At 32.9% G+C, this 14,070-nt stretch overlaps 1 protein-coding gene across 2 annotated transcripts in view; it reads left to right on the top strand.

Moving 5' to 3' along the window:
• Window positions 1–13,859, top strand: part of LOC118198726 (protein O-mannosyl-transferase Tmtc3-like) — a 268,461-nt gene extending 254,602 nt beyond the window's left edge. For both annotated transcript variants that reach the window (XM_085821740.1, XM_085821741.1), the window contains exons 20-21: window positions 8,281–8,364; window positions 12,862–13,859. In XM_085821740.1, the coding sequence (XP_085677866.1) occupies window positions 8,281–8,364; window positions 12,862–13,152 (375 nt within the window). In that variant the 3' untranslated portion in view covers window positions 13,153–13,859. The remainder of the gene's footprint in view (window positions 1–8,280; window positions 8,365–12,861) is intronic.
• The last annotated feature ends 211 nt before the right edge of the window (window positions 13,860–14,070 follow it).

The following is a 14,070-nucleotide window of genomic DNA, read 5'->3' on the forward strand; positions in this document are numbered from 1 at the left end:
TTTCCAGAACTGTCACGACCATTTTTCTCATACACGCATGCGTCATTCGGACTAGTATGTTTACTACGTAGATTTGGTCTCTTCAGAAAGTTGTTTTTATGCTTTTAAAATTTTAGTTAATGCATCCAAATTTTGAAGGATTTAATCTATGCTGACAACTCATCTATCATCTATGTAACATAGTAAATATCCCATTGCACGAGATGTTATATCTCTAAGCTATCTTTCATGCTGCCTGAGAAATTGACACTTCACAGAGTGATGCCATTCGACAATGTATACGGCCTTTAATTTATCTTCCGAATTTGAATAAAAATTTCTTCAAAATAATGAATTTAAAATCAATAAGTGCCCTATTTGTAAACTTATACATAATCTTCATACCTGTACGACGTTCAGGGCTGGAAGTCTTCACGGGAATGGCAAATTTACGCCCTTAGAACACTTTTATCTCCCGCTCAACAATGCCGTGTACCGTTTCAATGTGCCATTTGGACCCACACATTCCATAAAAAATCTGCTTATTTTGGTGCCTTACTTTGGCCTTTACACTTTTACTAGACACTTTTGAATAACTCTGTATATACATATATGTAGGGTGTTTCAGAAAATCGGTTACAAACTTTGAAGAGAGATATACCTAGAGTATACCTAGATGATGGAAAACCACATAGCAATGAATCGTCAAAAAAAGGTTTCTTGGCCCACAAAACACAAAGGAAGGAGAACAACAAGAATAACACAAAACACAAGAAAGGAAAAACACGAACAGGGTGAGGAAACATGTTTATTATGCTTATTGGAGCGAAAATCAAGAAATAGGCATAAAAATAGATGACTATCGTCATCAAAGAAAGTGCCTGAAATTACAACCCTGGACCCTGATGCAAGCCTGATGTTTGCAGCATATAGAAGATGTGATGTTCTGAAAAATGCCCGCCATGTTCCGGATTTCCCTAGCAGCTGCCACAGTGCTTGCGACAAGTTCCTGAGCACTTCTAACGTGAGGTTGCGTACACTAATATCTTAATGTACCCCTAAAGTAAGTAGTCAATGCAAGTGAGGTCTGGCGATCTTGTTTGACAATGCACCGTACCACCCCTGCCGATCTCATTTTGAGAGTATGTTTCGAACGTAATTTCGAACACCTTTTTTATAACGATCGTCTGTTTTTATTCTTATTTCTTTGTTTCCACTGCACTTAGCATAACAAACATATACTCTCATTCTGTTCGTGCCCTACCTTTCTTGTGTTTTGCTTCGTAAAAAAGCATTTCCTACCATGCATTGCTATGTGTTTTTCAATGTGTCTGCTATATGTTTTTAAATGTACTCCATCTCTCCTGAAAGTTTTTAACCGATTTGCGGAAACACCTTGGACACACACTGCCCAATGAATTTGAAACCTTTGAGATACTCATTTGAATGCGTGCTAGGAAGGAAGTATGCAAATTTTTATTATGACGTGGGTTACACGTGGTTAGAATGCTAGTATAAAAAAGACATAAGTATGCTTTTCATGATAAATGAAGTAAAATGGGAAAAACGACAGATATTTTACCATTTGAAAAAGGGCTTATTGTTGGTGCTCGTTTAGTAGGTGCCTCGATTTCGAAGACAGCAAATCCCACTGAGTTCTCAAATGCAATCAAATCAAAGGTTTTTCAAAATTTGGAATCAAAACCTATAGCCATTCTCTAGAACACGTAACTGCAGTTCGAGCACAGTTTTGTAAGAGAGTGATCGACGTCGTCTCCGACGAACTGCATGAAAGAACAAGGACTCTACTGTGCTTCAACTGACACAGATCTTCAACTGAGGCTCTTCCCAATAGATTTCAGCTCCAGCCATGTTTAGGGAATTACAGAGGATATAAATGTATAGTCGGGTGCCTGTGATAAAAACCACTCATTTCTGCCCGACATTCAAGGATTCGTTTGCAGTGGTGTCGGAAAGGAAGACATTGGACATCTGAGGATTGGAAACGGGTAATGTGGTTGGATGAATCACGCTACACCTTATTTTACACTGATGGAAGACGTCGAATTTGGCTAGATGCCCATTGTGCAAGGGTCTGGTGGGAATATTATGATATGGGGCATGTTCTGATGGCATGAAAGTGGTACCCTGGTGTTCCTCGAGAGTAAACAAAGAGCCATGAGATACCCAGATATATTGGAAGATCAAGTGCACCCTGCAATGTTTCATTTTTGCCCTGATGGCGGCGGATACTTCATGGACGATAATGCAACTATACATCGTGCCAAAAGGTTTAAATATTATTTCACTGTGCATCAGTCCAACACCTTCCCTGGCCACCGCATAGCTAGGATCTTAACACCATAGAAAATGTGTGGAATATGATGGTAAGACGCATCCGACAGCCCCAAATTCCATCTAATTTACAATATCTAAAAAGATCCATAGCCAATTTATGGTATTCGCTGGACGTAAATGCACTCCAGAAGCATTTAGACTCGATGCCCAAACAACTCAGAGCAGTTATCCATGCAAAAGGTGGTCCAATAACATGTTGATCTTGGGTTTCTACTTCATTGGGCAGTGTGTATATATATATGAGAATTTCATTCAATTCACTTAAGTACATTTTTGACAATACCAGCAGAAAGAAAACCAGCAGATATTCTCAAAACATATGTATCATAAGTAAATCAAAAGATGTCAACAAAAACAGTGTTCAAAAATATAATTTGATCTTTTTCAAACTATTACGGTAAAAGAGCCAATAATGTCAAGTCGACACTATAGGAGAATCGGCAGTCTTTTTCATTTTTTTGCAATAACAGAGACAGTAATTTATTCTGGAAATAACTTTTACTATTTTAAAGTAAAAATTATATATCGATAAATTGACAGAGCCAGTGATGATTTCAAAAAAAGAACTTTAAATCAAAAGAGTCAATAATATTTTTTAAAATATAAAATGTGCTATAAAAACAACAATTTTAATCGGTTTCTTTTTAGCAGGGTGATTTAAAAGAAATCAATTTTAATAGAAAACGCATTACTGTGTGAACACTCCTTTCCCACCAGCCACAATAAAAAAGTCAGCAATTATTATTATTTTTTTTCTGCAATCATTAAAATATTTCTGACTTATTTTTTATACTCAAAATACTATTTGAATTTATTTCGGTTTTTATAAACATGAAACTAGCGTTTTAAATACACAATTCGAGAAGAAAATATTAGAACACAATACATAATAAAAAAATAAATGACTGAAAATAAATGAATAATCCTTGTTACACCTGAATTGGCCGGATAATATGAAACAAATTTATTGAAATATACCTGGATTTTTCTCAGAGTAAATTTACATAATATTAATGAATGATGATTTTATGCAAACTTTACAGAGTGAATAATCATGGCTTTCATTTGGTTTCGGACACTTTTAATTTTTCAATTTTATTTGCAAATATCAGTTAGTAAGTATTAGCGATATTAATATTAGAATACTATACATATTAACGAAATGACTTTATTTTTCTTTTACGTATACTATTTATCATCTTTTATGAAACCTTCTTGTTTCAAAAATTTTATTCCAAATTTTTTGTGGTTAAAACAGAGAATTCTATCAAACCTTTCTAAAAATCGACTGATGTATTCAGACACTTTAAACAAACAGTTTATTTTTTATAAAAAGTAACTTTTATAAATTATATAACGATAAATTTAATATAATGTGGACACTATACGACTTCCTTGTACAGCCCATTAAATTGCACACCATATTTTACTTCCTTTCCATTAAACTTATTTCCTCGAATTTCAATAGAGATATACTTCTCATTCAATTAATACAGTTCTCACGTCACGACAGGGCAAAAATACATAAATATCAAACCATCTTTATTAAAAATTGTAAAATACAGGAAAACATAAAACACCAAATACTGTTAAAAGCAATTAAATAAAAAACTTTTACAAATAAAATTAAAGTTTCTTTGCAATAAGAAGCAATACCGCCAGCGGTCAGGAAGGTGCACAAGATTGAAATTTCATTTCCGGTCCCGCTCGACAAGACTCGACAAGTTGGTGCATAAACGTAATTCACTATTCTATGAAATGTAAACAAATAGCGGCGTCGTTAGTCTTAGTACCATTCAAACAGCTTTTAAATTGTTTATAATTCTACAACTATTGCATGCAAATTGATTAAAGCATAAAAGCCTTAACACGAACATAAGAACAACATAATTCAGTCACTTTTAAAGCAAAAGAAGCAAGTTACCAATATATAAGAATAAAACAAATGAGCTCACCGAGCCGGGTAACAGAGTGCGTATGTATGCATATATATTTCGTGAGGCCGATTGCAACCAAAACGTGGAGAGCACAACTACATGTTATAGCAGTCCCATATACAAAAGCTCAACGTTCTCAGACTACTCGTTTTTGAGTTATGTGAGATATCAGTACGTACAGACGTCACGAATTTTTTTTTTTTTCTTCAGAATCCATTTTAAATCCATTTTTAATTCGTTTCCTAAATAAGAAACCTTTATTTTGTCCGTACGTATAGATGTGAAGCAAAAATATAATTCAGGTGAATTCGAGAGCGATGAAAATGGGTATTTTCGTTGAAATATGATACCCAAAAGTTTTCGCAATTAAAGTATTCCTTTGCATTGTACAAGATAGTAAAAATGTACTTTCCCCCCTCGCGTGGAATGAAAGGGAAATTGAAATAGGTTACTATAAACTGAATTCACCAAAGTGAATTATTTTTGGCACCAATGGAAAAAAAATGCGCCAAATTACATTTGTGAATTACTGACAAAATTTTGAAATTTAATTAAATAAAGTTTAAAATTAAAAACCAAACTTTAGTTTAATTTGAGTCGTAGAATCGAAATATGAAAAAAATCTGTTGTGTACACCATGTGACATCCTTGTACGGAATATTAAATTATACGGACTTTTTCCTGCGTTTCATTTAAACTTATTGAATTGAATAACGTCTACTTCGTCGATAGCATATAAACCACAATAGAATAAATGCACTTTTTGAAATTCACTATTTAGTATTTACCGTAGCGATACTCTGGCGCTAGGTTCACGTAACAGCGTTATATATATTTACAGCCGGTACAATCAACGTCAAATAATTTTAATTTATTTGATAACTGTCCCCTCCACACAAATTCAAAATTACCTCAAATCTCGCAAATTTTGAAATTGAACATCTCAGTCAACTTTTATCATTTGGGACTCAAACCTTTTGGTTTTTATTTTTGCTTCCATGTATGAAATAAAAAGAAAGTATTATAATCGCCAAAATCTTCGGTTATCAGATTTCAATGACCATTTCCCGAATACACTTTTACTATTTTTTTTTCTTGATTTCTGTATGTACGGACAGAATAAAGGATTATTTATTGCAAAATGAATTGTAAAATGGACTTTTTTGCGACATCTGTACGCAATTACGTACGTATGTATCTCGCATAACTCAAAAAATATTAATTCCAAAAAGATTTCAAAACGTTGAAATTTTGTATATGGGACTACTATAATACCTAATTTTGCACCTCCCTTTATATATATGTATATATATACATACACATAAATGTGTAAATGTTTATCTGATATATATATATGTGTGTGTGTGTGTATGTGTGTATAGCCACTCCCATTACCCGACTTAAAAGACCTTACCCGGCCTTTATTTTTGCAGGCACTGGTTGTAGTCGTATACTTCCAATTACAGAAGAGTTTTAAATAACAAAAATATTCATATTCTGGCAATGTCAAGTTAAAATGAAAATTATCCCGAACAAATAGCGGAATCAAACTTTTAACGCGATCTATACTTATATTTGAGAGTTCTATACTCGTAATGAAAAAATAAAAATTTAAAAAGTTTTACTTTCGTACGACAAAAATTAACCGAGGTATTTATATAATTTCAAAATCTGCAGTTTTTGATGTCATTTTCGACTGGCCTTGAGGAATCGGTTAAAGTTCACGTAACTCGAGGATATAAAGGAAGCGCAATAAAAATTATGTATTATGTAAATAGGCTGTATAAAAAAAGTTATGGTGCCCACATCAGATTTTCCAAAACGAGTGCAAAACTTATCTAAATATAATTACAGACAATGAGGGAACTTGTAAAACATTAGAGTAATTATTTTACATAAAATATTTTTTTTCTATCTAGAAAATGCAAAAACATAAATCGCTGCGTCATTTAAAACATTTTTGTAATGAAAATATATGTCTGCTACCAACGGTTATGTATACCCGTATAAAGGCCGTGTAAGGACTTTTGTGGATACGGTGCATAGATATTTCATTTGTAATATATGTAATACAATCCCTAATTATGAATTATATATCTCACTAAAATATGAAACATATGTCTCTCTGAATTATTAATACTCATTTTGCCTTCCATTGTTTTAATTTTTAAGCAAAAATAGATAAAAAATTTGCAGTGATTTCCACGCATGGATCCATTTAACTTCTCAAAGAGCACGACACCAACCAACCAACGAGATAAAAAATTTAATTACTAAAATGGAACATAATGCTATCAGCTGATTAACTAACCCCCCTCAACTTTTAAAAACATTTTCACAGAAAGAAACGTAATTTGAAATATTATTAATCTACCACTTGCTAGATGACTATGCCCTTAATCTTGAAAGCACACACTAGAAAAGCAACAATTACTTATCAATGTAAGAAAGGAATTATCCCTTTCTAATATGTTCATCTTCCCCATAGTCGTATTTTACTAGCCTAATTTAAAAGAAATGTCACTCTTGATGACATATGCATAACAGAATGAAAAATCATTTATTACTAGCCACAATAAATAAGTCAGAGTTTTTTAATTCCTGCCGTGATTTAAAAAAATGCAGACTTATTTTTTAAACTTCAAAAATTATTTTCATTTATTTTTCTGAAGCTTAAAATGAGAGTTTTAAATTCACGTTCTCGAAGACATTATTGGAATGTATAAAAGGGTGACTAGGGAGACGCACGAAACCAGTCAACCATATCCAGCTGGTGACAAGTTTTCATTCACCACTGTAGATATTATTAGAGTTTATTTTATTTTTTCTTCGAGCACGAAATCGAAAATTTCGGTTACAAATGAAAACACTGCGGACAAAAACATCGCGTATGAAACAACGCAAAAGGAAAATGTCATGGTATAAAACATCGTAAAAGAAATTAAGTAAATGAAAACATCCTGATAGAAAATAAAGCCGTGAAAAAATTTCCAGTTTCATGGTGAAAAAATTAAATCATCTACGAGTGATCGCATAATGACTAATTTTTACTCATTTCCAGATTTTTTCTTGTTTTTTAAGTTTATATAAAAAGTTTTTATTAGTTCATATAAAAAATTTGAATATAGGGGTAGAATATCTTCAATCTTAGATGTTGCTAATATCTTCTTGTGCTCAAAAATTACTACCCGAAAATTCAGTTAGAATTTATTTATCCAGAAAACGCATGTGTACATGTTATCTTCATGCGACGATTTGTAAGTGCTTTAATTTTTACCATGGTACCTAAATGTTTTTATTATTATTATTATTATTATTGCGAATTTTTTACCCCACTTTATTTTCTATTAGAAGTTTCCCAGTTTTAGAACTTCTATGCTTTTTTTTTACTTTTATTTCTCCCATGATGTTTTGTACGACATGGTTTTTCTCTTGCTGACTGGCTTTATCAGGTCATGAGATTTTTATCACTTGATATATATTAGCTTATAATTTAAGACATTTTGCTTTCTTCCTTTCTTTAACAATGTAAATGTCATCTTAATTAATGTAACCCTATGAAAATAGAAAGTAATTACACAAATTTAGCTAATAAATGCTGTTATTCATAAACCCGCATCTCCCAGAGAGCTAAACAAAACACTTACACCACTACAGCACATATGGGACAGTGCTATAATTATTTACTTCGAATGCAATGATTTTAGATAAAGTAAGCAATTATATTACTTATTTTATCTGAAATCGCTGTAATTTAAAAGCCTAGCCTTTTTTCAATGGCCGCTAATATTAATTCCGTATTATTTTATACATGAGATAGTTTTCATTGCGGAAGATTTAAATGATTGCTCTATCCACTTTACTGCTAGCAAAGTGGGAAAATCTGTCCACTTTGCTATGAACGTTGCCTCTTAAATGCTTTAAAACCTCTTTTCCAATCCATAATCTATCTGTGCGAAGTGAGTGATTAACGAAGAGTGATGGGTTTGTCATTTCTTCCTTCCAGCACCATCCAGACCACGTGAAAGGCCTGATCCTCCTCGGCGACATCTACATCAATGCTGTGAAAGACCTGGATGCCGCACAAGAGGTGGGTACTTTTCCTTTCCCCCTACCACACACCAGCGCCTAGATAATCCGATAATTCACCCCATCTTAAGCAAAGGCGTCAATCTCCATTAACGTCTTAAGTATAGCCCAACATAAAGTAAGAGCTCCCGAAGTATGCTCTCATTAATTTAATTGTCTTTTCTTCATCTGGCTTCTTGATTACAACTTCGGTTCTCTGATGTGTGTTCTTCAAATAAGCTCGGCATGATTTGGTTTGTTAGGACGTTTTTTCGTTATTTAAAGTAATATCATTAGATTATTTGAGTTGTCTTATGTATGTCTTATGTTACGTGTCTGTGTACGTTAATCAAGATGCATTCGAAGTCAAGTTATTTGCACAGGAAAACAAATAACGTTCTTTAACAGTTTGCTCTCGTCTTTATCTCTAACATGTGTACTCGATTAAACTCGATATTTTCCTCAAACGTATGCTAATTATACACGTTTATATGAAATGAACAATAAAAGTGCTGTTATGATATCATTTCATCCATTTTGACGTGTGGAATCATAAAGATTAGTATTAATGTATTGCTGAATATTGTACTTTTTCAATTTTTTATTTTGTTTCTTGAGATATTTTTCAAAATGTTGTGTGCTGTGACTTATTAAGAAGAAATATTCAAAGCTTTTAATTTTTATATTTGAACACATAAAAAATCGTTTCTGTTTATTTCTCATAAAAATCAAACCGTCCATAATTTTTTTCCCAGTTTTGAATAACCGTTCATCTATCTGATACAAAAATTATGCTAATAAACATCTTCGTGCATTCTTCGTTATGTTAAACAAAGCATGATGAATAATTTCACATTTTTTTATTATTTTATTATAATATTATTTCTCATCTTCAGCAGCCAAAAAAAGTATGTGTTTCCCTTTCTAGCCCCTCTGGGATATTCGTTTGATTTGAAAAATCTACACTATTACTTCAGTCTGTTTAATAAATAATCATATTTTTATTATTCTGTATAAATTAGCAAAAATCTTTGCTAAGCGAACATCTTCAGGTTAAAATGTAAATTCAACAGATATTCTATCTTTAATTCACAACTATTAAAATAACCGCAATTTAGCAACAAGTTTTTTAATGCACGCCATGTCCAGATGGAAAGTATATAAAATTATAGCATTAAAATCAAAAATATTTAATATTAATTTCGGTTTGCTTCATCGGAGAGGAAATGTTTTCAAGCTTGACTATGCAAGGGCCCCAAATGTTCTCGCTCAAGCCTCAAGCAATGTTAGTGACTTCAAACAATCTCAGTAATTACCTTAATGTAGCAGGCGATGAACCTGTTTTACTAGCCAAATTTAAATGTGCTACAGTTGATAGAATGCAACATAGCACACACCTCCGTAACCGAAGTAGAAAAGGACTGGTTTGTGGAATTACGAATATATCGTAAGGCTTTCAAATTTCTCTAGAAGCATACGTTTTTAATTTAACGAATTTTTTGTTGTAGATTTATGACTAGATACTAGATTCAGGTCAATAATTTTCAGCATCTGAAAGCCCATATAAAGGATGTTGTGGATTGATTATTATGTGGATGTTTGTCTTGGCATCGGTATTGCCCTAAGTCGAGAAATTCATTGGCAAATTGCTGTGAATATTAAATGTGTTGTCACTATTAAAAATTTAAACGCAATTCTTAAAAATAAATCTCCAATGAGTAATGTGTTTTGGTTACAGAGCTAGGGAGGTTTGCGTTTTTGGCTTAACTTTGTCCACGGAGGAGAAATGAATTCGATGAACGAGTACTCTTTTAAAAACTCAAAACAGTATTCTGGCATAAAATTCTGCCGGCCTGAGCACAATCCAATTGCAGCAGACCTTATGAATTACTTAAACTCAGGAGAAAAAGCACTGGAAGTAACGCCTGCCCAGAAAGTTCTCAGATCTCAGCTAGGAACCCGATTCGCGATGCTTCTCCCCTTCCTCACCTAAAGGTACTACTCATCGAGTAGTACCTTTAGGTGGATTTGAGTAAACAATTGTGGCAAATTTGAGCAAAAAAATTGTAATCCAGGGAAGCAAAAATGGTAATTTTTCTTTATAAATTAAATTAACGAAACTTTTTTTCCAACGTCAGATTTAATTATTTAATGCTTTCTCTCGAGGCGCTCGGAATTGCAATAATATAAGTATATATGTAAAATACATAGGTATATAAAATGAACGTAAGCAATGTATCCAATACAAGTTTTGATAATAAAAAACAGATATTCAAATGAAGAAAGACAGGCTACGTCTGTGCAAAAACCATGAAGTTAAAAATTAACTACATCCTAAATCTTTGGGGTCCACCAGCGGTCGAGCGGTAAAGCCTCTGAACACTAGTAGATCGGCGAACACTCTAGCTGCATAGGCGTTTTCGTGTTTTTCTCCATGTGTAAAGTGTACAATAGATAGTTTCCCTTAGAAAGTCCTCCACGAAGGCAACTGTTCCCTTAGGCAGAGACCCGTCAAGAACTTTGCCGTAATCAAACCAACCAATCTAATCCTTTGCGATTCAAAAAATCAAGGAAAATCAAGGTCTTTAAGTAAAGAATTCAGCTTAGTGCAACTGTAGATCGTTATCTTTATAATGGATGGCTGTATCTTTACACAGGTGGTTTTAAGCTTAGCATAGAGGGTAAAGACAATACTGGTATTTTCAGCTCTCTTTTCTTACATTATTTACTTCTTGATTTTCAAAGTACAGCCTTTGATGATGAGGTTGAATCCATTCTGCCATTATCTGTCATATCTGAAACATGGCACTTCTATATTTTTGCGGTTTTGCAGCTGAAGATGTTGGTTCGGTAAAACCATCGAAACTAGTCCTGTGAAAATTTTGCAAATTAACGCTGATTTTTGTTGTTTGACTTCTGAATTAGTATTTATTCGGCGTGTTATTGTGTCTTAATTATTGTGTCTTAACTTCTATATTTCTTAACTGCTGTTGTTTTTTAGATTCATCAGCTGCCTTAAAATGCATAACCTATCAAGATAAACAAGCCTCACGATTTAAAGTTCAAGAACGCCTATCATTACTCATATTCTTATATGATTTCTAACAGAGAATCTTTCTATAATGGATGAGATGCTTGAAATGACGTAGTGGATGATTTATCTTTCCAGTAAACTTTTAAAACAGTTTGTAAAATCATGGATAACAAAAATAGAACTTTCTTTTATTTTTAATCTCTATAATTGCATTAAAACAAACTTTGAAGCACGGATTTTAACGATTTACCAGATTTGTTGCGTGGCATCTCTGCAATTCTTCTGTCATCACAGATGATGATCACTTCCTTCTTTGTTCTTCTCCGAAAGAAAATTCTGCTTTTAAATGTTATGGAGAAGCTTAGGGTCGTTTTTCCTTCATATTATTTTTAACATATATTCTTCTTAATTTAGACTTTTGATGCCTCAGTTCTAGTTCGGCTATTAAATTCTATTTGTATGTTTATACACTGTATTTTATTTGTATCTTACCGCCTAAGGACAAGTTTCCAAAGGCATTTTGTTTATCGGAAATTTTTAAAAAATAGGTAAATAAAGCAATGTAAAGCCTGTGAGTCATGAAAAATATTAAAATTAAGGCGATATAATTTGCTGTGGCTGCGGGCTTTCACTCAACGTTCGATCGCCAATGTAAACTATCGTCTTGTTTTAAATCAGAGAGGAGTCTATGAAATTTTGCAATTAAAAAGGCACTGTTTAGTTAAAATATTAATTATGATTTTAGAACAAGGGAGCTTAAACTTTCCTTTCATGTGCCTATTATATATTTATATATAATTCTGTTCCTAATGTTAAGGATAAATTGCATAACTTTTGAGGACTAATTTTGAAGGTTAAATGCAATCTTCTTTTGTAGCTTCAGGAGTGAAATAATGAACGAGAAGTATGTGCTCATGCAATAATAGAAAAAAATTCGGGAAAATTCCAGCTAAGAAGCGGACCAAAGCTTCTGCCGCCATCTGTTGGTAAAAATGAAAACAACTGCGAAATAATTTATTAAAGAAGGATTAGAATCAGGAGAATTAATTAAAACTGAAATATTTTTCTGAAAAGATCACATTTTCGATTACTCTGCAGTCGAAATTATTTCAAAAATATCTTTCGCTTGTGAATGAGGTTTCCTAGCGTGTTTCACAATTGTGAAAAAATTTTCAGTTCCAGTTAATTATCCTACTTCTAATCCGTCCTTATCTTCAGATTTTAAAGAATTTATTTCTTAGTTATTTTAATTGTTTTGTCGATAGATGGCGCCAATAGTTTTCTTTCTTTTCTTAGCTGGAACGAAAATTTTTATCTCTTGTTACTGCATTAGCACATGCTTCTCCTTTGTCATTTTCTCTTCTGCAGCTTAAGAAGTTTCTATATGGGTTTCCAGATCTGCAAATTTGTTTCTTGTTGCATTTGTATCTTCAATATTAGTTTTTCGGTGTATTATTTTAATTAATCTTATTCCTTTTCTTCCAGTGTTACAAAAGCATCCTTGTACAAGAACCGAACAATGTCCAGGCATTGCATAACTTGTGTGTGGTTCACGTAGAAAGAGGCCTCATGGCAGAAGCCGAATCTTGCCTGGAGAAGGCGTCTGCACTGGCACCGAACGAGTATTACGTCACACAACACCTCGAGATCGTTCGATCGAGGAGGCTACAAATTCTAAAGCGAAAAACCATCGTCCGCAGTCCCTACTCTAAGTCGAAAAGCCAGGACATTGACTCTAAGGAAGGTGATGAGGTAATCGTGAATTTGCCGACGTAGAATACCTAAATATCTTCTGTGTACCTTATGTCTGAAATCCCGCAATTTGTGCTTTGAAAGACATATGAATTACAAGCAAGTCAATGGATGTCATTAAACAGATGTAGATGAACTTTGCAAAGAATTATGAATGTGATTTCTTGAGTAATGTTCTGCCGATGTAAAAGAAACACCAGTTTAGTCCCATTTAGTGGCTATCGTTAAACAGCATTATCATTCTATCTGATAATTATACTTCCTTTATTTTATCAACAATGGAATTGGTCTTTTTTTCCATGAATTTCATTATTGTTAAGCTACCTACAGAAAATTCTATTCATATTTTACAGCAGCTTACATTCATATGAATGCAAAATTTTGGATACAGTCAAGAATAATTCCCAGAACTGATTTTTATGTGCTTATAGATTCCTTGGTTCAGCTATACATGGCCGGTTTTGTTTATTCATTTTCTTTGGGAAAAGAATTATTAATAATTCTTAGAACATTCAAAACATTCATATGTGTTTTCTAAATCGCTCTCTACGTTTACTGCTGATTTTTGCTTTTAAATTGAAAAAATCTTTAAGAGCCTGAAAACTGTTCTGGTTACTTCATATTGGAAACATTTTTAAAGCTGTTTGTTATGTTTGTAAGAATATCTATACTCGATAATATATCGATAATTGTGTACAAGTTATATGTTCTAATAAAGCTCAAAGCTATAAGTTTTGTGTGTTTCTGAGCTATTCTCTTACAGTAAATTTGTCATTTAGCCTGTCATACAGTGAAGGTAATTTTAAACGAGACTCACTGATAAAAGTTGCTATATCAACAAAATCAGTAGAATCAAACATCCTTCAAAATCACATTCTGCAACAATATTAACCTGCAACTCTGGCTGCAATTTGCATAATTAACCAGACGCTTAGAAATAAA

Source organism: Stegodyphus dumicola, chromosome 8 (genome assembly GCF_044657685.1).
Source record: "Stegodyphus dumicola isolate Sdum_Otavi_A_Nest chromosome 8, ASM4465768v1".
In the NCBI taxonomy this organism is placed as follows: domain Eukaryota; kingdom Metazoa; phylum Arthropoda; class Arachnida; order Araneae; family Eresidae; genus Stegodyphus; species Stegodyphus dumicola.